General features: G+C 53.1%; 3 protein-coding genes and 4 non-coding genes across 7 annotated transcripts; 6 read left to right on the top strand and 1 right to left on the bottom strand.

Annotated features, from left to right (window-relative positions):
• The first annotated feature begins 3,318 nt into the window (after positions 1 to 3,318).
• On the top strand, positions 3,319 to 3,398 carry LOC117801287. The gene has a single exon (XR_004623801.1). It is a non-coding gene; the product is annotated as a small nucleolar RNA SNORD55/SNORD39 (small nucleolar RNA).
• Positions 3,399 to 3,484: 86 nt separating this feature from the next.
• RPS8 (ribosomal protein S8) lies at positions 3,485 to 5,645 on the top strand (the record flags this gene model as incomplete). The annotated part of the gene is given in 5 exon segments (NM_001304920.1): positions 3,485 to 3,591; positions 4,042 to 4,141; positions 4,555 to 4,730; positions 4,969 to 5,098; positions 5,530 to 5,645. Coding segments are annotated over 5 exon segments (623 nt in total), but the record flags the coding sequence as incomplete, so codon positions are not given.
• Positions 3,857 to 3,960, top strand: LOC117801298. Its single transcript, XR_004623813.1, has one exon. It is a non-coding gene; the product is annotated as a small nucleolar RNA SNORD46 (small nucleolar RNA).
• Positions 4,795 to 4,864, top strand: LOC117801295. The gene has a single exon (XR_004623809.1). It is a non-coding gene; the product is annotated as a small nucleolar RNA SNORD38 (small nucleolar RNA).
• LOC117801294 lies at positions 5,346 to 5,414 on the top strand. The gene has a single exon (XR_004623808.1). It is a non-coding gene; the product is annotated as a small nucleolar RNA SNORD38 (small nucleolar RNA).
• Positions 5,646 to 8,173: 2,528 nt separating the features above from the next.
• On the bottom strand, positions 8,174 to 21,455 carry BEST4 (bestrophin 4). Its single transcript, XM_002926317.4, has 11 exons — positions 21,387 to 21,455; positions 14,004 to 14,061; positions 11,816 to 11,979; positions 11,638 to 11,732; positions 10,844 to 11,077; positions 10,532 to 10,686; positions 10,006 to 10,083; positions 9,519 to 9,716; positions 9,344 to 9,424; positions 9,084 to 9,238; positions 8,174 to 8,909 (listed from the first exon to the last, which is right to left on the bottom strand). Exons 3-11 carry the CDS (start codon positions 11,965 to 11,967, stop codon positions 8,639 to 8,641), a joined length of 1,419 nt encoding a protein of 472 aa, XP_002926363.2. The 5' UTR covers positions 11,968 to 11,979; positions 14,004 to 14,061; positions 21,387 to 21,455; the 3' UTR covers positions 8,174 to 8,638.
• On the top strand, positions 20,045 to 26,472 carry PLK3 (polo like kinase 3). Its single transcript, XM_002926319.4, has 15 exons — positions 20,045 to 21,845; positions 22,054 to 22,161; positions 22,250 to 22,366; positions 22,506 to 22,635; positions 22,717 to 22,804; positions 23,612 to 23,707; positions 23,794 to 23,992; positions 24,109 to 24,232; positions 24,417 to 24,508; positions 24,748 to 24,841; positions 24,973 to 25,056; positions 25,151 to 25,313; positions 25,452 to 25,581; positions 25,750 to 25,863; positions 25,973 to 26,472. The coding sequence occupies exons 1-15, from the start codon at positions 21,480 to 21,482 to the stop codon at positions 26,162 to 26,164; spliced, it is 2,097 nt and encodes a 698-aa protein (XP_002926365.2). The 5' UTR covers positions 20,045 to 21,479; the 3' UTR covers positions 26,165 to 26,472.
• Positions 26,473 to 26,475: the final 3 nt, after the last annotated feature.

Raw genomic sequence — 26,475 nt, forward strand, 5'->3', positions numbered from 1 at the left:
ACTTTCTAGAAACCTGCCTCTCCTGTGTTCTCTGTTAATTGGTGTCACCCCACCATTCATGTGGTTTGTGGTTTCTCAGGTCACTTTTCTCTCATCCCCCTAATCCAGTCTATCTAATTCTATCACCACCAAGTGCCCCTGAAAACCATCTCCTTTCTATGTCCACTGCAATTACCTTTTCCTTTTCTTGTGCTAAAGAGCTGGAGATAGAGAGATGATTAAAACCGCTGCACTGGAACGTCTGGGTGGCTCAGTCGGTTCAGTGTCTGCCTTCAGCTCAGATCATGATCCCAGGGTCCTGGAATCGAGTCCCGCATCGGGCTCCCTGCTCCACGGGGAGCCTGCTTCTCCCTCTGCCTCTCCCTCATGAATAAATAAATAAAACCTTAAAAAAAAAAAAAGATCCCTGCACTGTACTCAAAGATCTCACAGTCTACTGGGAAAACCCATTGAATAAAATGTGGTAAGTAGAACAATCATTTGTTCAAATATTTGAGTGCCATTCACATATTTATTGAGTGCTTACTAAATGCCAGGCATTATTCTAAGGTGTCAGAAACCGAGTAGTAAGCAACACAGTTTCTACTCTCAGGTTTATTACATTTTAGTGGGGAAGGCAGATAATGAGTATGTAAAAACAATGTTAGTATTAAGTGAGTAGAGAAAGGTAAGTGTTGCTACTTTAGAGTTTTGTTTTTTAGTAAACTCTACCTCCTATGTGGGGCTTGAACTCACAACCTGGAGATCAAGAGACACCTGGTCTACAGACTGAGGCTGCCAGGCACCCCAAGTGTTGCCACTTTAGAAAGCAGGCTCAGAAAAGGCCTCCCAGTGCGTGTATGTATGTAGAGGTGAGATTTTGTGCGGAAACTTGGAAGTGAGAGCAGGTGCCATGTGAAGACTTGGAGAACAGCATTTTCTCTCAGAGCACAAGGGCCTGTGGCAAGAACAGCAAGTCAGAGTGCCTGGAGTTGAGTGAGGGAGAGAGTAGGAGATAAGAAGTCAAATTCATAAACCCAAAGAGATAAGCAGAGGTCAGATATTCCTGGGCCCTGGCAAGGAATTTAGACTTTATTCTTAATGTAGGAAGCCAGTGGAAGGTTGAAGATACAGAAGAAAGGATAATGTTGAGACTCCCTTCAAAGGGATGAGATAGGATTTGGAGCAGGCTGTAAAAGGGCTTAGGCATTAGGCAGTTTACTCCTTTCAATACTGCCCCATGATCTGCTCCCTTCAAGCCACCAGCCTAATTGTTTCCTCCCTTTATTTTTTTCTTCTTTAAAGATTCTAAGTAATCTCTACACCCAACGTGGGGCTTGAATTTACAACCCCAAATCAAGAGCTGCATTTCTACCGACTGAGCCAGCCAGTCACCCTGTTTTATTATTTTTTAAAATGTTTAAGTAATCTCTGCACCCAAAGTGGGGCTCGAACTCAGGATCCCCAAGCGCCACAGTCTCCTTCAACTGAGCCAGCCAGGCACCGTTCTCTTCTTCCCCTTGAAGTCATACTTCTTGAGAGAATTGTAACTGTATCTTTTTTAAAAAAACTTTCCACTCCGGGGGAGCCTGGGTGGCTCAGTCGTTAAGCGTCTGCCTTGCCTTGGCTCAGGTCATGATCCCAGCGTTCCGGGATGGAGCCCTGCTCAGCGGGAAGCCTGCTTCTCCCTTTCCCACTCCCCCTGCTTGTGTTCCCTCTCTCGCTGCCTCTCTCTCTGTCAAATAAATAAAATCTTAAAACAACAACAACAACAACACTATATTAAAAAAAAAAAAAAAAAGCCTCTGCCTTCAGCCCAGGTCATGATCTCAGGGTCCTGGGATCCAGGCCCTGCATCCAGCTCCCTGCTCAGTGGAGAGTCCGCTTCTCCCTTTCCCTCTGCCCACCCCCCACTCGTGCTCCCTCTCTCTCTCAAACAGATAAGTAAAATCTTAAAAAAATAATAAAATAAAACTTCCAAGTTTTGCCCACTCCCCTGCACAGAAACTGCTCTTACCAATATTACCAAAGATTTTCGAGTTACTAAATCCAAGAATCACGTGTTAGTCTTCATTCTAACTAGCCTTCACAGTAGCATTAGACCATGACATCACTCTGTGCTGGCTTTCTTCCTGTCACTCAATTGCTCCTCGTCTCCCCTGCCAGTTTTTCTCTACCTGGCCTTAAATATTCACATTCCTCAAGACTTGGACCTAGAACATCTTCGTGTATTTCTTTATGTTAGGGGTTGGCACACTGCTGTATGCTGATTGGGCCCATGCGCCAAGAATGGTTGTTTTTAAGTGTTTGTAAGAAATAAAAAGCGTAATATTTCATGAGAGGTGAATCCCAGTGCTGCAAGTTTTATTGGAACACTGCCACACACCTTCATTTACTATCGTCCAGGGCTGCTCTCACACAACAGCGAAGTTGAGTTGTGACGGACTCTATATCCCACAATGCCTACAGTATTTACTTAGTACGTTTTACAAGAGAAGTCGGCTTTATGCTCTCTCCCCAGGTTCCGTTCATTCTGGCGACTTTAATTACCGTTTGCATACGGACGATTCCCAAAGTAACATCTTCCGTCCAAGATCTAATGTAAGATGGCCAGACATGAACGTCCAGCCGCCTGTCATTCCAAATAATCAAGCGAGGAATTGGGAATCCTTGACACACCTCCCTTTTCCTACCCCCACGTCCACTCTTATCATCAAACCCTTCAAAACAAAACCCAAGTCCACCAGTCGTCTCCATCCCTACTGTCTTCCACCCCTTCCCAACGCAGCCGCGCCCAGCTCTAAAGCGCGTCCTTTCAAAACGTAACTAAAGCAGGCGACTCCCCCTCGGGCGTGCGCTAAAGCCCTCAACCTCTAGCACAGCCATTCCCACCGCCCGACGTCCTCCCCCGGGATTCAGAGCGCCGACGCCCCTCTCGCGGCCAGAGGCCCGGGTCCCGGTCGCAGAAACGTCAGTAACGCCGCGCACCGACTCCAGGCTCCTCACCGCGGCGCGCGGAAACAACGTCAAGGGGGCGGGACAGGTTTTACAAACCGGACCGTGAGGCTTTGCGTTTTCTCTTTCGCAGCCAGCGCCGAGAGCGATGGGTGAGTGTTGCTCTGCGTTGGGGCCGGGAAGGGGGGATGAGTTCGATCCAGTGCCATCCTGCCTCGCAGCCAAGTCAGGAGTGCGGGCGCCCCGACCTCTGGCACTGAGCAGCCACAAGGAGGGTGGTGCTCGGGTTCTGGCCCCCGAGGCTCGCTCTGGTGGCCGCAGGGGCTTGGTGCTGCGGGAGCCGCCAACATGGCTGCCGCGGGAAGGAGCCCGGGCTGGGCCGCATGTGGATGATGACAGCTTGGTAATGCTGCAAACTCCCGACTGCGCAGTGGGGAAGCCAACCTTGGAGAGCTGAACGTGCGGCCCGCCCGGCGCGGGCGTCTGGGGCTCGCGGGGTGCCGGCCCGAGCCCCAGTGGCTAAAGCTTCCGCCCCTGCTCCCACATGTAGGCATCTCTCGGGACAACTGGCACAAGCGCCGCAAGACCGGGGGCAAGAGAAAGCCCTACCACAAGAAGCGGAAGTATGAGCTGGGACGCCCCGCTGCCAACACTAAGGTGGGTGCGGGGCCCTCGTCTCCCCACCGTCTCCAGCGTGGCCTGGCCTCTGCGTGTGGTGGTGGAATCTTCCTAGGGCTCTGATTTCTCTAAGGTACTAGGCGGCCTCCTCACCTTTACGCGTTGGTTAAGACTGGAGCGGTTGCATGGAGACAGAGGCGCCTGGAGGGAGTGGGCTCCTCGGATGATAGAAACCTGGTATTTATTTTTGTTGCACAGAGACTTAATTTTCAGTGTTTGCAATCAGGTTTTTCCTCTTGGAGGTAACTGGAGTGATGAAAAAGTATCCTTAGGCGTGGTTGTGGCCGTCTTGGCCACCTTTGTGCCACTTGCCAGTGCTAGGACTTGTCATAGTTACACTGACTGTGTTACCTCCATGCAGCCGGGGTTCCCTACCTTCTTTTGCCTTGCTCTCCTGGATAACCTAGCTCCCGTCTCTGTATTTTCCAGATTGGCCCCCGCCGCATACACACAGTCCGAGTCCGGGGAGGCAATAAGAAGTATCGTGCCTTGAGACTAGACGTGGGGAATTTCTCCTGGGGCTCTGAGTGTGAGTGAAGCCCTCCAGGAGTGGGTGGGAACGTGACACCTAAAACTTTCTAAGCTTCAGTAAGTGCTTTTAGCAGGAAGTCCGTGGCCTCCACCAAGATACTGAATTTTTTTTTTGTTTGAAAGCTGTTAACGTTCTGGTAGCTGGAGAATTCTCTCCATCCTGTTTGTCTCTTAACTCCTATAGCTTCAGGGATTGGGACTGAATCTAGACACTACGTGTGGTTGCCAGTCATCTCTGGAAAGGTGGCTTTGTGGAAGATGAGCTCACACCCCACGGCTGGGTAACAGCCTAGAGTTCCCTTGCTTCTCCTTAGGCACTTTGGGGGGGGGGAGGATGTGGTGGGAGGGGGAACACAGGGCCAGTTGGCTTCTGGTTTCCAGGACTTGATTCAGAATTTCTCCTGTGAGCAGGTTGTACGCGCAAAACAAGGATAATCGATGTTGTCTACAACGCATCCAACAACGAACTGGTCCGCACCAAGACCCTGGTGAAGAACTGTATTGTGCTCATTGACAGCACACCGTACCGACAGTGGTACGAGTCCCACTATGCACTGCCCCTGGGACGCAAGAAGGGGGCCAAGCTGGTGCGTGTTTTGGGGGGGTCAACTTCCCTGTGGGGATGGGGGGAGGCCAGCCTCATTCCAGCCTTCTTATGATGAAAACTCTGTCCAGTTCTGCTACTGAAGGGAAAGCGATGAAAGCCTTTAGTGCTGAGGAAGGCAGCAGGGATTGGGGTGTACAGGGCCCAAGGGTGTGGGGACATTGCTTCCCTGAGCCAGGGCCTGGGGAACTCCAGCTAACCCATCTATCTCCTTTATTCAGACGCCCGAGGAGGAAGAGATTTTAAACAAAAAACGATCAAAGAAAATTCAGAAGAAGTATGATGAAAGGAAAAAGAATGCCAAGATCAGCAGTCTTCTGGAGGAGCAGTTCCAGCAGGGCAAGCTTCTTGGTAAGATGGTGCCCTCCGCATTTTGTTCTTGCTTCTTGTTCTTCTAACTGCCAGCTGTGTGGTAGAGGCTTCACTAGGAGAGCTGAGTGATAGCAGCATAGCAGCACAACTCAGAGCATGTGGTCGCCCCAGTGGCATGAGGCTGAAATGGGAAATAAGAGGGCAGCAGTCCATAGGCCTGAACTTGGCCTCTGCCTCTAACTTCCAGAAGTATTTTGAGAAGTCTGTGTGTGGGCTCAGGGGGCTGTCTCAGTGATGAAAACTTCGTCCAGTTCTGCTACTGACTTTAAGTGACGATAAAGTATATCTGAGGAGACACTGGGTGTAGCCCTCCCCCAGAATACCTGAACCACCGTGGACTTTCAAGGAGACACTTAGGTTTGTGTAGGGCCCCGCTCTCATCTTGCTGACGAACGCATACTCTTTTGCAGCGTGCATCGCTTCAAGACCAGGCCAGTGTGGCCGAGCGGATGGCTACGTGCTAGAGGGCAAGGAGCTAGAGTTCTATCTGAGGAAAATCAAAGCCCGGAAAGGCAAATAAAGCCTTCTCCTATCTTCGGTCATGTAATAAAGGTGTTTATTGTCCTGTCTTGTGTTCACGTGTGAATATCCAGTCGCTCGACGCACTCTCCTGAAGGCCAGGCCTAGATATGGGCTGTGCCTTTGTATAGCTGGGGGAACATTTCTCACCCTAAAGGCTAGTATTCGGTGGGAACGGGGATGTGGCTGGCGTGCAGGGCAAGCAGAGACTGAATGTGGGGTGTATCCTAGCACAGGGACCCCAATATTTTTGGGGTGTTCGCCGGGATTGGAACCCAAAGCCATGCTGCCTCTGAACTTGGGTCTTTGAGAGATCCTGTACCCTTTTCCTGTATGAACCTTGGTTTTAAGGTTTTAGCTTGAAGTTTTTAGCCTGGGTTCATGGATGGCCTAGAAACCTTGAAATTGTGTTCAAATTTTTTTGGTATTGTTGAAAGCAAGTTGGACACATTTACATGTCTATCCTGTCGGCTTTGGATGTCTTTTTGAAGTTAATTTTCTGTTGAACCCTACTCCCTTCCCCTCTTATTACTCAAGTGTGCAAGATAAGCAGTGATGTCTGCATTGCTAAATCTGCAGGGATCAGCGCTTTGTCTTCGGCTTGGCCACATTGTCTGCTGTTGGTATTAAATGTGGTTTGTGCTGTATTTTTCTAACTTGAACCCAAAGTACTTAACACCTGCACTTGGATATCATAATTGGACTCTGAAAGGTGTACATAGGAAAAATAAACATTCCTCCGCTTTCCCTTTTCAAATAGTTTCTCAGCTATTTGATTATAGCAAATTACTGCCTTTATACAGCTGCTTAAATCAAAATTTTAGGTCATTCTGCCCTTACACTCTAACATCTAAAGTCCCCAAATCTTGTTGGTTCAATCTTTAACACCACCTCTACCTTCTCATCACTTTTTCGGGTAGCACTGAATGCCTCTGTTGTCCGCAGCACAGTCCTATCAGTAGTGGTCAATGGGTTATTGACATACAGCTTCCCATCTAAGAAGTCTCCCCAAACACTATGGAACTCAATGTGACCTGGTCTCTCTTTCTACAGTGCTAGTCATCCTGGCCTTACTGAGCACATTTTCACTTGCTAGTCCATTTTTGGGAACGTTTTTCTTCACATACCCACGTGGCTTACTCTCCAGGTCTTAGACCTTAGTGAGTTCCTCCCTGATAATTTTAGATTACAGTCCCTTCTGTGCTGTTTTTGCCCCTGCTTTTTCTCCTTATCCCTTAGTTGGGCGTAAATTTTGCTCATTTTCTTTTTTGTCCAGTTAGAACTCCAGGGGGACACCTGAAGGTATGTTTATTTCCTGCTTTGTTTCCAGTACCTGGAAGTGCATGGCAACATACCAGGCACTGAAATGTGCTAAAATAATTTTAAAAAGAAAGAAAAAACCTTAAGATTTTATCCAAGTTAAAGTTGCTGGAAAGTACAAGCATAACTTAAGAGCCAAAGAAGTGGAAATCCAGTTGGTTCATTAGCTTGGCTAAATTGCAGAGTCCTGTGAATAGATAATAGGGAAAGATGAACTAGGAGATGACCCCCACCCCCCTTTTGAATACAAAAACTTAAGGACACAGAATAAGCAACCCAGCCTCCTAAAAGCTTACCATTGGCTCTGGGAGGCCTGTGTCCCACCTTTCCATCCAGTGGGTATCGTAATGCAGCACCGTAATTTAAGCTACTGTTCACGGTATGGGTCAGCAAAACCACACTGAGACAACTTCGCCTTTGTTTTCTAATTTGAGCTCTACAAGATTATACCGCCCCTTTACTTCTGCCTCTAATCTGTGACTAGAACCAGGGTCTCCAGGGTCTTGGATTCATCCACTATTCATTCCTGAAGCCTTCAGCTGACCATTCTTGGCCCTGAAGCAAGGCTAACTCCCACTAACCCTGTGAAAAACCTCAAACATCTACATGAACGGCTATCTTGGGGTGCTTTTGTCTCCAAGACTTGGAGACCCTAGGCTTAGGTATCCTGTAACCCATGGTCACCTAGCAGGAAAGTAGCAAAGCCAGCGTCAGATGTCAGAGGCTGCACTCAACCTCAACTAAACCCTTGTTTCTTCCCTCCGGAGTCCTGTCATCTGTCATCCTTTGACCTTAAGATTCCGTTTTGGCAGTCACCAGTTTCTTTGGTGGAGGGTGAACTTGCAGATTGGAGCTCAGTTCAGTCAATTCCAATCTATGCTCCATGAGGCTGGTACCCCCAGCACTGCAGGCCCACCATAGAGATGAAAGCTTTCACCCCTAAAATCGACCTTTCTGTTCAGCTGGTGGGAGCAGAGAAGGGTGCGGCACTCGGAAGTCCAAACGCCCAAGGTCTGGGCTGGGTGGTGTACAACGACCTTCACACCTGAGTGTGGTCAGCCTCCGGGACAGATTCCCAAGCCCTTACCATATTATCTTTATCCCACTTCGCAGCATGCCAATTTAAACAACTATAATTGCACAAGTAATAAGTGTTTATATTCTCATTATAAACAAAAAGTTGAATATTACAGGTAAAGCAAAAGTCTCCCAGGGCGCACACTCTGATCCCTTTTCAGGGTAAATGAACAGGGTAAGGTATATCCTCATAGCACTCAAATTGTGATGCCCGGACCAGCAGCAGCGCCATCACCTGGGAACTAACTAGAAATGCAAATCCTTGAGTTCCAACCCAGATCTAATCAATCAGAAACTCTGGCTTGAGACCGGGCCCAGCAACCTACTGCCCAGAGAATTAACAGCGCATCTGGGTTCTTGTCCTCTAGGCCTCGCCCATGTATCCTAGCCTCACCTTCCGCAAGCAAGCCATCCTACCTTCTCCCGCCAAAACAGACACATTCCCAGCCCTGGCGCTGGCCCCGACATCTTCCTCTTTAAAGGTCCGTCCCCAAATTCTCAGGCTCGGACACACAGCAAGCGCTGTAATAGCGCTGGAGGTCAGCAGGGGGTTGGGAAGTAAGCGGAGGCAGGCAGGACGGAGCCCTGATCAGAGGCCAATGATCAGGGCTCCCTGGCCTCCTCTGACCCCACCGATGCCTCCTCAATGCGGTCTGCAGCCTCGGGGTCGCCGCTCTCCTCCGCTCGGAAGCGCAGCAGATGCGGGGTGCGGGGGGCTCCTCGGGCGCGGCCGAAGGTCCTGAGGCTGATGGCGGGGGAGGGTGCTCCTGCAGCCAGGAAGTGGCCAAGCAGCGGGGTCTGCGTGGCGTTCAGCGGCCGAGCGGACCCTGGGGACGCCTCCACCTGCACGTTCTGCTCGGGGTCGTCGCTCACGCTGGGGGCGGGAGAGCGGGCTGAGCGAGCCTGGCGCCGGGCCTCCCCGGGGGCTGGCTCTCCCGAGAGGGCGGGGAACAGGGGCAACCGAGTCATTGGCACCCCAGAGGGGTGGTGAGGACCTGGGCCCCACGTCTCGGCTCAAGCCCTGCCTCCACCAGCGCGGGCCGCTTACCGAAGGTTGAAGGTGGAACCCAGGAAGGAAGGCCGCAGAGCCTCGGCCGCAGTGGCCACCGTGTAGGGCGGCTGAGCCGAGTCTTCGTCCCAGTACAGGTCCTTCTCGGCGGGTGGCAGGTTCTGGTACATGTCATCCACTGATAACAGAGACACCTGGGGCAGGCAGCAAGTCCTAAGGATCCCCCTGTCCTCCCCACACCCAGGCAGAGAGCCGGCAAGGAGGAGAGCACAAGGTGGTGCCCCCAGACCCTGGCGCACCTGCAAGTTGCGGTCTATGAGCTGGTTGGTCTCAAAGTCGTCATCATCCTCGCCAAAGGGGTTGATAATCTGTTCGGCCACCTACAGGTTGCAAGACAGTGTCTTCTGGGCTCCGAGCCCCATTCTCTGTCCCCAAAGCTGAGAACAAGCTGGTATGAGCCGCCTATGCGCTCACCTTGAGCCAGCCTGCGTAGAAGAAAAACTGCAGCAGGGTGGTGAGAGGCACGTACATGTCCAGGTCCCCCAGGGTGGATGCTGCCTCCTGGCCCGGCTCTAAAGGCTCCCGAGGTTTGGCCGGCCCTGCCTCCGGCTCCACAAACTGGCGGCCCACCAGGGAGAGGGCAAAGAAGGAATATACTGCTATGGTCACCACCTGGAGAAGGAAGCCTGGCTGAGTAAGACAGGGAGAAGTGCCCTCCCTGACCCAGATGGCCTGGGAGGGCATCTGACAAGGAAGGAAAAGGTGTAGCAAGGTGTGGCAGCATCAGCGGGGATGGGGTCGTCTTAGTGGGGGTCCGGGGGTGCTGTGAGGATGAGCCCTTGGTTGTTCAGTGTCTCGCTGGGCTGAACTGCCCCAGGGCAGGTACCATGTCTAATTCTCAGTGTCACCCGCAGCACAGCACATGCAGTAAGCCTGGGATTGGGGAAGGAGAGGCAGTTACTTGGGTGTAGACGAGAGGTATGCTGATCCAGTCATAGTGGAACAGCATGCTGCACTTGGCCCGGTACTTGTTCAGCTCCTGGGGGAAAAGCAGGAAGAGGATGTCAGTGGAGGAGAGGAGGGAAGAATGGAGAAAGAACAGGGGAGCCCAACACAAACATGGCCTAGAGGCCCATTCCGCTGCCGGAGGGGTTATCTGCGGGCGTTGCGAGATGCGAAGCAGTTTAGCAAAGTAGTTGCAAGCACAGATGGTGAGACCAGCACGTGGGAGTCCCAGCTCCGCTAACCGACTGTGTGACTTGGCCAAGTTTCTTTTCCACTCTGTGCCTCAGTTTTCCCACCCGTGAAAGAGGGACGGTAATGATATCCCAAGGGTGGTCGTGAGGGCTAAATGAGTTAGTGTATGTACAGGGCTTCCAGCCACGCGCTGCACAGAGCTGGCACCACCCAAGTGCTGAGTACTGAAACGATTACTCCCGTTTGCAAAGCCAGGACGACAGACAAGGCCTGGTCCTGAGCCGACTCACTTCCAGGAGCAGACAGAGAGCAATGTCATCACGGATTCGCCCATCCCGCCGGGCCTGGGCCGCCAGGTTAGTAAACCAGACGCAGGGGATCCAGTACTTGTTGAAATCGGATTTCAGGCTCTCAAACTTTTTCCTCTCTTCCTGGGACATGAAACCTGAGGAGACGAAACGAGTGGGGCGCAGATACCTCCCCTGCCCCTAGGACTGGCCCGCTGGGGTCAGACCTCCCCTCCTAGGAGGCCGCCCCCCGCCCCCGGGCTGTCCGGCGTGCAGGCCGAGCCCCGCCCCCCGCCCCGGGGCGCCTGTCCGCACCTGCGTCCACCACGTGCTCCATAGTGGGGAAGCGCTTGAGCACGCGCGTGCTGACCGAGCGCAGCACCAGCACGGACGCCAGGTTGGCGTAGCGGATGAGGGTGCGGCGCAGCAGGCGGCCGCGCTGGTCCACGCCGTGCACGCTGGCCGAGATGACGCACATCAGCTGGTCTGGCAGCGGGATGCTTGTGTACTGCGCCCACCAGCGGTTCACCACCAGGGTCACGTAGAAACCTGAGCGGCCGCCATGGAAGCGGAGACGGGAAGGGAAGACGGATAGCCTGGGAGTCAGCGCGCCCTGCCCCCCAGCCAGAGCACCTGGTCCAGGCCAGGTTGAACCAAAGCGGGCAGAAGGACGCAGTTGGCTTCCGTGCCCTGCCTCGCTGTCAGGGGAACGCCTCTTCCAAAAGCCTCTGTCTCGCTAAGCCAGGCTTGGAGGATGGAGGAGGGCAAACCTCCTCCTGCAGAAAAATGGTCAAGTAGTGGTTAATTCTGAGCCCTGCTTCCCACGAAGGTGGGAAGGGGAGTGTCACCTTCTCCAGTACCCAGAGTGGGATTTGGAAGCCAGCAGATGTCTTGTCCCTTTGTGGACTGAGGATCCAGCAAGTGACAGGCAGGGTCTAGCCTTCTGGAAATCCTGGATCCTGGATGCAACTCCCACGCCCCTGAGCCTGCTCTGGCTGACGTCTAGGCTGTGCTGCTGGGGTAATTCTGACCCTCAGAGCTGTCAACTCAACGCAAAGGTCAGGGAAGATGGTCAGAAGGCTACCAGGGGGAATTAAAGGGAGCCTTACCCAGTACAAAGGATAAGGGGATGAGATCTGCAGAACGATTACAGTACCGGGCCACCTGGGCATACACATGCCTCTGCTCCTGGGTCAGCAGCAGCCTGGGGAAGGTCAGTTGTAAACCTGGGTTAGAGGAAGTGGGCAGCCGAGTCCCCCCCGGGCAGCCCTGAGACCTCACCCTCACCGGTAGGTGACGCTGAGCAGAGCATACAGGGCGATGAACAGCAGGAACTCTTTGTAGAGGAGCTTGTAGATGCTTCCCCTCCAGCGGAGAAGCAAGCCCGAGAAGCCTCCGAAGCGAGCCTCCGCCACTTTGAGGGTGTATGAAACCGTCATGGTGCTGGGGGCCTGGGCGGGAGGTCACAAGAGCTGCCCCCAGAGCTGTCCCTCTGTCCCAGCAAACCTTCTCCTCAGCTTGGCTTCTTATCACCAAGCTTAGTTCTCCAGGCACCCTCCCTTCAACTCTGGTCACGCACACCCAGCCCTCACCCTGTGTCAGTAGACAAGGGGAAGAAGCTTCAGAGCAGACAAAACAGCCCCGCCATCCCCCCAGAACTCAGGGTACATGGGTCAAGCCAGGATGGGACGCGCCTAGGGGAGCCGAGAGCTATAACCTCTTGTGCAAGAGGCTTCCCCGAGGGGCGCCTGGGTGGCACAGCGGTTAAGCGTGTCTGCCTTCGGCTCAGGGCGTGATCCTGGCGTTATGGGATCGAGCCCCACATCAGGCTCCTCCGCTATGAGCCTGCTTCTTCCTCTCCCACTCCCCCTGCTTGTGTTCCCTCTCTCGCTGGCTGTCTCTATCTCTGTCGAATAAATAAATAAAATCTTTAAAAACAAAAAACAAAAAAAAAGAGGCTTCCCCGAGATCCTCCTCCACTCGCAGGGCCAGGAAGAACCAGATCACCAGCCGCTGAGGCCAGGAGATCCAACTTGAGCCCAAACCCACAACTGTCCCCTAGGGTCTTGCTGATAGCTGGTCTCCCAAGGCCCCAGGTACCACCACCTCCCACTCCACACCTGCCTACCTGCTCTGGGCAGCGGTCCGTGTGGAGGAAGGAGAACTGGGCTAGCCCACACACCACATGCACTTAAATATCGGCTGGGCCCATAAAGCTTAGCCGGACTGAGGTTATCATTGATGGATTGAGGCTATCACCCAGCTTCCCCTGGGCCTGGGAACTAGATATGTCTCCCTACCCCTGCAGGGCTGGGCTGGCCTTTGGGTGGCAAAAGTGCCATGTGCCCTGACTCTACAACTCACACAGATGACACCATGTCCTTGAAACCAGGATGACAGGGATTACTGTCCCACGCTCCAGGTGAGAAGATAGATGCATAATGATAAATTGTTATAATCATAACAGCTGGTGCTCACAGAGCACTGACGGACAGGCACTGCGCCCAAGGCGCTACTGTATCAGCGTTTCACGGAACCCTCATCTCAACTGCATGAGGAAGGAATCACCCTCATTTACAGATGAGGCTCCAAGAGGTAAATGACTTGTTCACGGTCATCAGAGGCAGGATTCAAAGCCTGAGTTGATGGACTTGGTTGAGCTTGAAAATAAAACAACCGGTTATTTTACCAGCAAAATGGGCTTATTCAAAAATAGAGAAATTGCGATTCAGGATATGTAAGCTACAGCCAACCAAAGGCAAGTCCAGAGAACAAAGAAGAGGAATGTTATTATATAGGAAAAAAAGGGGAAGTTGAGAGGGGCTACTTGGAGCAAAAGTCCACTGGAGGCTGGTGATGTTTTCTCATTGGCTGAGTTGTAGCAACTTCTCGTTGGCTGGACTCTTGCTATACAAGGAAAAATCCTTCTCCCTCCTGCAGACGTAATAAACTAGGTCCTTTCCAGTTGGAAAATGCAAGGTATGTTTCCTCCTGTTGGGGTCTGCAATGGAGGACAAACTGGTAGGGTGTGAGGCTCCCCCCATTCTCGTGACCGGACTGTATTTTAAATGAAGTTTCCTTTATTCAGTTCCACAACTCCAAAGGCTGGAAGTGGCCCAGTTGGGCCTAAACAAGGGCTTGAGCCCTGGGACCAGGGTCCTGTGCACTGGCCACACTGCCAGGCTTCTGGTCCAGGCCCTGGGGGTCTTGGCTTGACCATTCCCCATCCCTATTCCACAGGGCTGACCAGACCACAGGTCTGGAACTCAGGCCTAGGGATGCAGACTTCCCTCAGCCTTGTGTCTAGCATCTTGACTTCTAAGGGTATCTAGCATCCTGAGGGGCCATTTCTGCTTTAGGCCTCAATTTCTTCCTCTGTCAAACAGAGGAAATAATATTTGAGGCACCAGCTCGATTACCCACCCAGTGCTGAGATCATCCACAAAAACGCAGTAGTGGTGGTCCCACTTCTGACCTGAATTGGGAAGCTCCTTCTCCCATGTTGTGAGCTGATTCTCACCCGCAAGCATTTCCTGAAGAGAGGAAGCATGGAGAGGTGGTTAGGAGCACAAGCTTGGGAATTAGACAAACCTGGGTTTAACTTCTAGCTCTCTGTAGCCTTGTACAAGTTACCTCAGCTCTCTGGCCTGCAGCTTCCTCTGCAAAACAAGATCAATAACGCCTTCCACTCAGGGCAATTGGGATTATTCACAGAAACAATATCCTGAGCCTGGAACACTGCAGGCAGTTAGCCTGGCCGCTATTGCCGTGAAGAGTCAAGTCTGTTCCAATTAGTTTCCACCTGCTTGTCCTCTGTTGTGTCCCAGAACCGGGCAATCTTTCAGAAATGAAGAGGCAGAGACTTTTCCCCTGAAGCCTTTCCGGCCTGTCCCCAGGCCAAACAGTGCCAGGTCCTGGCTTTTCAGCAGGGTACCCAAGGCCTTCTGAGATGCTCCCGCCTCTGGCCGAGTTACCATCCACTGCTCCTGCAAGGTCCAGCTCAGAGCATCCTCAGGGAAGCTTTCCATGATCTTCCCCCTGCCCCCCGCCCCACCAAAGCCCTCCAGGTTTCCTCTCTCACAGCAGCACATCACACTGGTCAGTGACCTGTCTGCAGGGCTCATCTCTCTTCCAGCCCGTGCGGCCCCTGAGTACAGGACCGTATCTGACTCCTGTCAATAGAGCTGAGGAGGATTTTCTCTTTGAGCCCAGGTAGGATTTTCTTTTCCTTTCTCTTTATTTCTTTCCCTTTTCGCCTGAAAGACATCTGGCCCTCCTTCCCCTTTATTGTGAGAAAACTCCTGGGTGAACAAGGTCTGGGAAACTACTCATGGCCAGAAGAGTCATGTTCTCTTTCTAGGCCCCAGGTGAGCCAGGTGAGATGTCAATATGAGGAAAGAACTGGACTCTGTGTGTGTGTGTGTATGTGTGCACGCGTGCACGCGCATGTGTGTCCCAGAGGTCTGGAAGACCCAGGTCCTCTCTCCTGGGGAGGGTAAGATACCAGCTCTGGGGCCTCAGCCATCATGGCCATGCATCCCTTCCTGAGCTCCGATCTGTGGCTTTTCTAGAGCATTCTGAGCTGCATACCACTTAAAGAGTCTTGTACCTGGGGGACCAGGCCTGGGACTGGTGGAGCTCAGGCCTTGAGATCCTGGGAGCTTCCTTGAGGACAAGCGGGCTCCTGCATTGCAGTCATCACCCCCATCTGCTTCTGTGGCCCTCACCCTCCTGCCTGTTACCAACACTCTGGATCACTGGGCTGTGAGTTTCCCACAGAGCCATGGATAAAGGTACAGGACTTGAAGCCTTTCTCCAGGAAGGGGACTCCCTAGTCCCCACCCAGCCCTTCCCTCCTGAGTCACTTTATCTCCCTTCCCAGCTGCTGACAGGTCCCTTTGGTTTATGGTCCGGGAGAGGGAATCACTCTACTGTAAATCATTTACTCCACCCTTTGTCTGTCCTCTAGTTCTTGCCTCTCACTTTCTTCTGGTCCTAACCACCCTTGCCCCTCTCCCCTCCTCATGGCCCAAGGTTGGATATATATGGCTTGGTGGTTTACAGCATGAAGTCTGGAGCCAGACTGCCCAGATTTTTCTGAACACTGTGAACTACCTTTGTGACCTTGGGCAAGACGTTTAACATTTCTGGGGTTAATTTCCCCATGGGGAAATAGGGAGGATAATACTTTCTCATACATTTGCTGTGAATGTTACCCAGTGCTCGGAATAGCACACGGTGAGTATGAAATGCTGCTGTGGTGTCAGCGTCTCTCGGGTTCGGCTTTGGTACTTTGGCCTCTGCACCCACCAAAGACACCTGAGATCTTATTGCTGATTCCAGTGGCCCCCTCCCAAGTTCTACCCTTACTTGGCAGCTCTCATTTTTTTTTTTTTTTAATTTCAAGTAGGCTCCCCATCCAATATGGGGCTCAAACTCACAGCCGTGAGATTGAGTCACATGCTCTACTGACTGAGCCACCCAGGCGCCCCTCGGCAGCTCTCATTCTTGAAAGACTCCCTTGACCTCAGTGACCTGACATTGTCAAGAGATTCTGATTCTGAGGGGCGCCTGGGTGGCTCAGTGGGTTAAGCATCTGACTCTTTTTTTAAAAAAGATTTTATTTATTTATTTCAGAGGGGGAGGGGCAGAGGGAGAGGGAGAGAGAGAATCTCCAGCAGACTCTGCACTGAGCACAGAGCCCCACACGGGGCTCGATCTCACCACCCTGAGATCACAACCTGAGCCAAATCAAGAGTCAGACACTTGACCCGCTGAGCCACCCAGGCACTCTGCATCAGGCTGCGTGCTCAGCGTGGAATCTGCTGGAAATTCTCTCTCCTTCTGCTTCTCCCCCTCCCCTTGCTCGTGCTCTCCCTCTCTCTGAAAGAAAGAAAGAGAAAGAAAGAAAGAAAGTCTTTAAAAAAGAGAGATTCTGGGGCTCCTGGGTGGCACAGCGGTTAAGCGTCTGCCTTCGGCTCAGGGCGTGATCCCGGCGTTGTGGGTTCGAGCCCCACATCAGGGCTCCTCTGCTGTGAGCCTGCTTCTTCCTCTCCCACTCCCCCTGCTTGTGTTCCCTCTCTCGCTGGCTGTCTCTATCTCTGTCGAATAAATAAATAAATAAAATCTTAAAAAAAAATAATAAATAAAAAATAAAAAAGAGAGAGATTCTGACTCTGAGCTGCCAAGGGGACGAGGAACGTGGGACACGTGCTCAACTAGAGGCAGAAGCATCTTCTAGGGGATGGAGTAAATAAAAAATAAAAAAGAGAGAGATTCTGACTCTGAGCTGCCAAGGGGACGAGGAACGTGGGACACGTGCTCAACTAGAGGCAGAAGCATCTTCTAGGGGATGGAGACTCATAGCGGCTGGAGACCAGGGGAACTCTGAAAAACCTCAGCTTGGGCAGCGATTGTGAGATTCTTGGGGGGGAGGAGAAAGAGCATTAGTAACAGGGACAAGGAGACATGGAGCAGGGTAGAAGGAGGACAGGTGCAAGGACAGAGAACCAGTGACCCCCCCCCCGAAAAGTCAGGCAGTGGTGAATATTGGAGTCAGACATCTTGGGTTCAGAACTTAACTCTACGCCTTCGAGCTGTATGAGACCTTGAGCGAACAGCTTAACCCCTTGAGCCTCAGTTTCTTCATCTGTGAAATGGGAATAATCAAGCGCATCATAAGGCTGCTGTGAGCAGTCGATAGCATAACGCTTAGCCCAGCGCCCGGTGCGTGGCAGGCGCATAAGACCCGTTCACGGTAGCGTATGTTACACTGAGGGAGGAGGCAGAACCTGCCAGGCCCTTTAGTCACAACAGTCAGGAGGATCTCCTCCTGGTGTCCTGGTTTCTGGAGAAGGGCTCAAAAATCTTGTTAATCTCCCAAGGGGAGAAGACAGCGAAGGGTAACAGAATATGGCACCCAATATGCCACTTTGGTATATTGACTATTTTGAACTGTAGGTACTTAAAAAACAGCAAATGTAGGGAGAGGCCTTCTCTGAACTCCCCTTATCTGACTAAAGATGGATCTCTAAAGGGACTCAATGGACATAAATGCCCTTCCTGGGAGTTTCTTCTCATATCACAGGAGAGGAAACTAAAAGTTTATACCACATCCAGACGAACTTGGTCACAAATTATCATATCTCCCATCCATTCTTCTAAGGGTCCATTCATCTTTTCTAGAAATCATTTACTTTTCCCTAAGAGGCCTATATTTCCCTTCCCTCTTCCCTATTAAGATGGTATTTAAGCCTGAATTCTAAGCTAGAAGAGAGAGTTCCTCATAAGATATACATGTTAATAAGCTTGTGTTTGTTTTTCTTTCGTTAATGTATTTAATGAAGCGTTTCATCTGAAGACCTAAAATGAGTGGAGGTAGGGTTTTGACTTCTGTACAAAGTCCTAACCCCCCCCCTCCCCGGCCCCGTACTTTAGAATGTGACTGTATTTGGAGACCGACTCTTTAAAGAGGTAAGTAAGTTAATATGAGGCTGTTATGTCGGCCCTAGTCTGATTCGACTGGTGTTTTTGTTTTTTGTTTTTAAGATTTTATTTATTTATTTCAGAGGGCGTGTAGCGCGCACACACCCATGCGTGTGAGAGCACAAGGGGGTGGCAGAGGGAGAAGGAGAGGCAGGCTCCTCGCTGAGCAGGGAGCCTAACACACAGGGCTTGATCTCAGGACCCTGAGATCATGACCTGAGCCACAGGCAGACGCTCAGTTGGTGTTTTTGCAAGAAGAAGAGATGAGGACACACGGAGAAAAAGGTCATGTAAATAAAGGGATTAAAAGGTACAAATTTCAGGACGCCTGGGTGGCTCAGTCGGGTAAGTGTCTGCCTTCAGCTTAGGTCCTGATCCCAAGGTCCTGGAATCAAGTCCCACATCAGGCTCCTTGCTCTTCAGGGAGCCTGCTTCTCCCTCTGCCTGCCGCTCCCCCTGCTTGTGCATGCTCTCTGACAAATAAATAAATAAAATCTTAAAAAAAGGTGCAAATTTCCAGTTATAAAATAAGTCACCCAGGTGGAGATTATAAGTACACCATAGGGAAGGTAGTCAGTATTACAGTAATGCTGTATGGTGACACATGGTGACTACACTTAGAGCGGTGAGAACTGGGTAATGTGTAGAATTGTCGAATCCATGTTGTGTACCTGAAATCAATATAACAAGTATGTCAATTATACTTAAGTTAAAAAAAAGAAAAAGGTCATGTGAACTCAAAGGGAGAAGACCACCATCTACAAACTAAGAGAGGCCTCAATTTCTTCTGAGAAAACAAACTTCAGGGGCACCTGGGTGGCTCAGTCAGTTGAGACTTTGACTCTTGATTTTGGCTCAGGTCATGGTTTCAAGGTTGTGGGATTGAGCCGCCTCCCTCCCTTCTCCTCCTCCCCCTGCTCCTACTGAAAGCGCCCTCCTCTCTCGGTCTCTCACTCGATTAAATCTTTTTGGTTTTTTTTAAGATTTTATTTTATATTTGACGGAGAAAGAGAGAGAGCACAGGCAGGGGGAGAGGCAGAGGGAGAAGCAGGCTTCTGCTGAGCAGGGAGCCCAGATGCGGGGCTCAATCCCTGGACCCCGGGGTCATGACCTGAGCCCAAGGCAGATCCTTAACTGACTGAGCCACCCAGGCACCCCATAAATAAAAATCTTAAAAAGGAAAATTCAACTAAGTAATCTGAAGACCTAATTGGCTTTATTAAATGAGTCATGAATCCCATCTAGCAAGCTGAGGAGGGATCTGAGGAGTTTGCACAAAATGGAAAGTTTTTGTAGGAAGGGGATTGGGGCAGGAAAGTTAGAAGCAAATAAAAGAAAGGATTGTTTCAGGCAAGGTCACTTTCCTAGGAGGAAGAGCGGAGGTCTTATGCAGATCACCTCTGTCTTTCTTTGGGGGGATGGAGAGGGTCATGTGGAAGACTTAGTAGCACCTATAAGAAAATTCCTGACAGGTTAAGATTTATATTTCTGGAAGGGGTGGAAACTGCAATTAGGTCAGTATTAAGTCCTGGCTTGGTGACTTGGCCTGGTCCAAGTAACGCCATTTTGGCCTATGGTTTTCTTTTTAACAGAATCAAACTTGTCAATACCTTGAGCTTGGATTCCAGCCTTCAGAACTATGAGAAAATACATTTCTGTTGTTTAAGCCACCTCGTACATAATATTTTGTTATGGCAGCCTGCCAATCTAATACAAAGACATTTTGCTTTATTTTGCCAAATATAAAATTGCAACCTCAAATATGCCTTTTCAAACTACACATGCTTCAGCCCTATTTTCGCTGTAGATCTGTCCTTTCTGGCCCCACCACTACCATCTCCCCACTGGAAAATTGTTGGCTTGTAGGATTAAGACCAAACTCCTGACTATGGTGCTTAAGCCAGCCGCCCCCCCCCACCTCCCACTCCCCCTCACCCACCTGAACTATTAGTCATTATCCCCATTTCAGGCTGTTTGGTTTCTCCCATCAGTGGCCATGAAAGGCAAGGTTAGAGGGCCTGATGAGGGTTTGGGTGGGCGGGCAACATGGAGGGAGGATGCAACCGACATGACAGTAAAGGTGGGGAGAGCAGCCAGGTGCCATGGCAATGATCAGTAATCCCACAGGGAATGACTACAACTCAGATTAAGCTGTGAGGGGAAGATGGAGGGAAGTGGGTACTTTGCAGAGACTTTTAGCTTTGGGGAGATAAAACCGACAGGAATTAGGTTCTAATCAATATTTGTTGATTCTCCTGGCTACTCTTTCTAAAGCAAGCTCTTTGGTTACTCTTCTGTTGACTTTCTTCATAGCACTTTTCAAAGCCTGCGATGACCTTGTTCCTATACTTGCCTATTGTCTGTTTCCATCGAGCAGAATGTGAACTAAATGAGGGCTGCGAGCTCGAGCAGCCTTGTTCAGCGGGTGCTTGGCACTTAGCAGGTTCTCTCAATAGATCTTCAAGGGCTGAATGGCTTCATAATTGATCGAATGGGACAGAGCAAGGGCAGAGAGGTGAGGACAAGGCCAGGGGGAGGCCTGTGATAACTGGGACAAACACTCCAGAGGGGTTAAGACCCCACCTCTCTCTGTTTCTGGCCCTGGGGAGGGTGGGCATGAACTAGGGGTCTAGCGGTCCACATGACCCCAAGACCACCTGCCCAATTGTCCATCACTAGATTTGAGAAAAGCCTAATTCCCATTCTTCACTTTCTGGCCTTCTGACTGCTGACTCAAGGCACTAGGTGTTTTCAGGTAAAGGTAATAGGGGACCCCGCCAGACCCCGAGATCTAACTCTCAAGTTTGTGGAGGAAGGTAACAGAGGATGCGAGTAGGCACATGGTAAAAACCTTGTATGCTGGGCTGTTTGACCCCAAAACTCAGCGTGGCAGCCTCCCCACTCCTCCGCCGCCCCCTCCCCCGTCCCCGTCCCCGCCCGTCCCAAGCCGTCCCAAGGCTCAGGAGTGTGCAATTCTTTCCAGGCCCTAAAGGGGGTAGTACAGGGCTGGGCCCGGGGACTCTGGCCGAGGGCTTGGGACCAGCGGAAGATCTTGCGGACTTAAAAGGGAGTGTTGGTGACGCCCCCTGGCGAAAGCGAGCGCCGCCCCTGCCTCTCCCTTCCCGCCAGGATCGTTTGTCTGTGTAGTTGGTTGGGGAAGTTCCCCAGATACCCAGCCCCACTCAGACTTCCGAAAAAGCCCCGAAAGATGGGGAAAGAAAGAGACCCCCATGAACGGGACCCTCTGTCACCAGGGCGTAGGGAGTGGGGTACGGAGAAACGGCTGACCCCTACATTCTGGTCGCACCCGCATGGTGACTATCAGTACGGTTGCGTCTTTAACGCGTGGGTAGCAGGCTGGGCCTGGACTTGCCTTGGGTGGGAGGAGGAGCTTCTCGGTGACGTGCGGCCTGAGGAGGGGCGTGGCTTCTAGGTGACTCACCGCCTGGAAGGGGGCGGGCTCTTAATGACGAGACGCCGGGGAGGAGACAGCCGTTCATTGATAAAAACGCCGGGCTCCCTCGGGCGCGAGCGCCGCGTAGCAAATCCCGGCAGCGCCACGCGCGGCCCGGGCCGGGCGGAACCGAAACAAGCCGGGCCCGCGCTGCGACGCACCGCCTGCATGGAGCCTGCCGCCGGCTTCCTATCACCGCGCCCCTTCCCGCGTGCGGCAGCCCCGCCCGCGCCCCCTGCCGGGCCCGGGCCGCCTGGGAGTGCCATGCGGGGACCTGAGCTGGAGATGCTGGCTGGGCCACCGGCGACGGACCCAGGGCGCCTCATCACCGACCCGCGCAGCGGTCGCACCTACTTCAAAGGCCGCCTGTTGGGCAAGGTGAACTGGTGGGGTGGTGTGCTAGCGAGGGGTGGGGGTCCCCGCTGACCTGCTTGACCGCGCCGGGTGGGGCGGGGGCGCTTGTCCTGGGCGCGGGGACGCGGAGACGCTTGTCCTCGGCGCGGGGACGCTTGTTTTCGGCGCGGGGACTTCTGCGGGCCAGACTTGGCTGTCTTGGAGCGCTCTGCCTGATGCCCGCTCCCCACAGGGGGGCTTTGCCCGCTGCTATGAGGCCACTGATACAGAGACCGGCAACGCCTACGCGGTCAAAGTCATCTCACAGAGCCGCATCACCAAGCCGCATCAGCGCGAGAAGGTGGGCCCGGGCCCAGCGGACCAGAGGTGGGGTGGGGACAGTGGTGAGGGACCCCTTGAGGGATGACCACCCCGCGCCCCCACTGCAGATCCTAAACGAGATTGAGCTGCACCGCGGCCTGCAGCACCGCCACATAGTGCGTTTCTCGCACCACTTTGAGGATGCTGACAACATATACATTTTCCTGGAGCTCTGCAGCCGAAAGGTGAGCGATGACTGAGAGTGGGAGAGGGAAAAGGGACCCTTAAGACCCAAAGCTGGAGCGCTGCCTCTTTCTCAGGGAGCACGGATGGAGGGAGGGTCAGAGAGGGCGGATCAGGGGCTGACCCGGTGGCTCTCCGCAGTCCCTGGCCCACATCTGGAAGGCCCGGCACACTCTGTTGGAGCCCGAGGTGCGCTACTACCTGCGCCAGATCCTTTCCGGACTCAAGTACTTGCACCAGCGGGGCATCCTTCATCGCGACCTCAAGCTGGGTGAGACTCCTGGGCCAGCAGGACTGGGGGTTGGGGAGGCAGAGAGAAAAGACTCTGACACACCTCTCTGTCCCCATTCAGGGAATTTTTTTATCACTGAGAACATGGAACTGAAGATGGGGGACTTTGGGCTGGCAACCCGGTTGGAACCCCCGGAACATAGGAAGAAGTGAGTGTTTGAGGAGAGGGGTGGCCAAGGTCTGTGTGACACAGATGACGTGCTTGACAGTGACTATGTATGTGGGAGGCATGATGACCGCCTGATGTGTGTGTGTGATAGATGGGAAAGGGATGATGGGTGTTTGTGTGTGTGTGGGAAGGTGGAGGTGGCAGCTGGGCTCACTGGGACGGGTGGAAAGGCTGAGGGTCCTGTTGGTGTTTGAGTTCCTGAGACAGGTAGGGGTGTAAGGATTCTCAGAGATGTTTGACCTGATCCTGTGTATGGATGGGGCAAGGTGACATAAGCAATGTGTGTGAGACAGACAGAGGGTGGGAATGGCAGGACATGACACCCGGTGTAAGAAAACCCTGCTGTGGCCATGATGACTGGGTGTGAGTGACAACAGATAGCATGTGTGGCCGATGAGTGTTTTGGGGGAATATGACAGCTGGTGTTGGTTTGTGTATGGCACAGACCATAGGAGGTGACAGCCTGTGTGGGTGTCTGACAGACGGGAGTGGGGGACTGAGGAAAGGATCCATGATGAACCCTCTGCTAACGTTGGAGGAGGGGCCTGGGGTGGGGGTCAAGGCCTCCCCCTTTCCTGCAGGGCAGCTGAGCAGCTGGGCCAGGCGGGTGGGCGGGGACTCAGCTGCTGTCCCCAGCATCCATTGTCCCAGGACAAGCAGGAGTTCTCTTGCCTTTGGTGACAGGCAGCTGCTTTGTCTGGACTCACAGTGGGGGCAGGGAAGGTGGGGGGGGGTGGCTAGCCAGGCTGGATCTGAATCTTCTCTTTTCCTCCCTATCCCTTTTCAGAACCATCTGTGGCACCCCCAACTATGTGGCTCCAGAAGTGCTGCAGAGACAGGGCCACGGCCCTGAGGCAGATGTGTGGTCTCTGGGCTGTGTCATGTGAGTCCCGGGGTCATCTGTACACTGGGGGTGCACCGGTGGGGTGTGCCTTCTGCTCTGCTTCTGACCTTATCTCTGCCCCACAGGTACACACTGCTCTGTGGGAACCCCCCCTTTGAGACGGTTGACTTGAAGGAGACATATCGCTGCATCAAACAGGTTCACTACACACTGCCTGCCAGCCTCTCACTGCCTGCCCGGCAGCTCCTGGCTGCCATCCTTCGAGCCTCGCCCCAGGACCGCCCCTCTATTGACCAGATCCTGCGCCATGACTTCTTTACCAAGGTCTGTAGCTCCCCACACATCTAAGTCAAGTCTGCATGTTCCCAGGGGATCCAGTGGGGGTAGGTGACAGGACTCCGGGGGCCTCCCTTCTTTGCTCACATGACTTCCCTCCTCAGGGCTACACCCCTGACCGGCTCCCTGTCAGCAGCTGCGTGACAGTCCCAGACCTGATACCCCTTAACCCAGCTAGGATCCTGTTTGTCAAAGTTACCAAGAGCCTCTTTGGCAGGAAGAAGAAGAGTAAGTCTGGAATGTCAGTGGTTTAGAGCATATAGTGTGGCAGGGGTCTTGGTACATATATTGTGGGGGCATGAGTGTGAATGCCTTTGAACCCCTGGGGAGAGCACGTGCCCATCTGTATCCCTGCGGGAAGCCCAGGCGTGGGGGTGGACAGGATATGAGGGTTATATCTTCCCCCACCCAGGTAAGAACCATCCTGAGGAGCGGGACGAGGTCTCCTGTTTGGTGAACGGCCTCACTCGGACGTCCATTGGCCATCAGGATGCCAGACCTGAGGTGAGGTGCTCACATGGGTCGTGTGCCCTGACTCACTCTCACCCTAGCTGCTGAAGGAAGCCTGGGATGAAAGAGCTACTGAAGCATCTAGCCTCGTGGCGGCCTAATTGGCTGTGTCTCATTAGCCAGGCGGGGCTGACCTGGGGTGCCCTGGCTGCCGGCGCAAGGCTGGGCCATGGACTTTCGAGGATTTGGATTTTGAGGCCTATCTCACTCCCTTCCCCTACCCAACCCTCCAGGCTCCAGCAGCTTCCGGTCCAGCCCCCCTCAGCTTGGTAGAGACAGCGCCTGAGGACAGCTCACCCCGTGGGACACTGGCGAGCAGCGGAGATGGTGAGCAGCCGGGAGGATGAGAGGTGCTAGAGGTTGTCGGGGCTAAGACCAGGGCCAGAGGGAAGGAGTGTCAGACATGGCCGGTGTCCTGGTGAACTAATGCCTAATTCCCGGTGCCCTGTTCCCCTCAGGGTTTGAAGAAGGCCTGACTGTGGCCACAGTGGTGGAGTCAGCCCTCTGTGCGCTGAGAAACTGCCTAGCCTTCATGCCCCCAGGTAAGGGTGGGGTCCGGAACGGTGAGTGGTGGTTGGGAGTTCTCTGGCTGAAAGGTTGGGAACAGGTCCTCACTTCCTTCCTCTTCCATGACAGCGGAACAGAACCCAGCTCCCCTTGCACAACCAGAGCCTCTGGTATGGGTCAGCAAGTGGGTTGACTACTCCAACAAATTTGGCTTTGGGTATCAGCTGTCCAGCCGCCGTGTGGCTGTGCTTTTCAACAATGGCACGCACATGGCCCTTTCAGCCAACAGAAAGTAAGTGCTGTCCGGGAGTGCCTTGTATCCTGCCGTTGTGCCCAGGAGGGGTGTGCTCCTGCACTGGGTGTTCTGGGGTCTCCAGGGGACGAGCATCAGTGCCGGGCTCCCTCTGACCTCTTGTGTCCTCTCCTCCAGGACTGTGCACTACAACCCCACCAGCACCAAGCACTCGTCCTTCCCCGTGGGTGCTGTGCCGCGGGCCCTGCAGCCGCAGCTGGGTGTCCTCCGGTATTTTGCCTCCTACATGCAGCAGCATCTCATGAAGGTATGCGGATTGCAGTGGGGCACACTGAGGACGAACACATCCTAATCCCTTCCTGTTCGCCTTGGCGGGAGGGGTGGGGACTCCCAGCTAGAGGTTGAACCTCTAAGGGAGACATCAAGGGGCAGGGGCGTGACTTCTGTCAGACAAGTGACCTGCTGCTGCTCCCAGGGTGGAGATCTGCCCAGTGTGGAAGAGGTGGAGGTGCCTGTCCCCCCACTCCTGCTGCAGTGGGTCAAGACGGATCAGGCCCTACTCATGCTGTTCAGTGACGGCACTGTCCAGGTGAGAACCCCTCCTGGAGTCGGGGGGAGGGTCTGGGAGCCCCATGGTGCTGGGGAGGAAACTGGACTGGCGGCCTAGACCCTGATCAGTGCCACCCTTCTGCGCACAGGTGAACTTCTATGGAGATCACACCAAGCTGATCCTCAGTGGCTGGGAGCCCCTACTTGTGACTTTTGTGGCCCGCAATCGCACTGCTTGTACTTACCTCGCTTCCCACCTTCGGCAGCTGGGCTGCTCCCCAGACCTGCGGCAGCGGCTCCGCTATGCTCTGTGTCTGCTCCGGGACCGCTGCCCGGCCTAGGCCCTAACCTGCAGAGCAGGACATGACATAAGCCTCAGGTCTGAGGCCTGTGCCTGTAAGGCTCTGGCCCTTACCTTTGTGGGCCTCCCTGTCCCTTTGGTGCCTCACTGGGGCTCTGGGCTGAATCCCCAGGGAATCAGGGACCAGCTTTACTGGGGTGGGAGTCTGCCTGTCCCAGCAGCCTCCTACCCCTTCTCCAAGAAAAGCCTGAGCCTTAGTCCCCAGCTCGGGGGTGTTATTTATGGACCACTTTTATTTATTGACATACATTTATTTATTGGGATTGAGCCCCGGGGAGGGCCTCCTCCTGG

The sequence above is a fragment of the Ailuropoda melanoleuca genome, chromosome 2 (genome assembly GCF_002007445.2).
Source record: "Ailuropoda melanoleuca isolate Jingjing chromosome 2, ASM200744v2, whole genome shotgun sequence".
In the NCBI taxonomy this organism is placed as follows: Eukaryota; Metazoa; Chordata; class Mammalia; order Carnivora; family Ursidae; genus Ailuropoda; species Ailuropoda melanoleuca.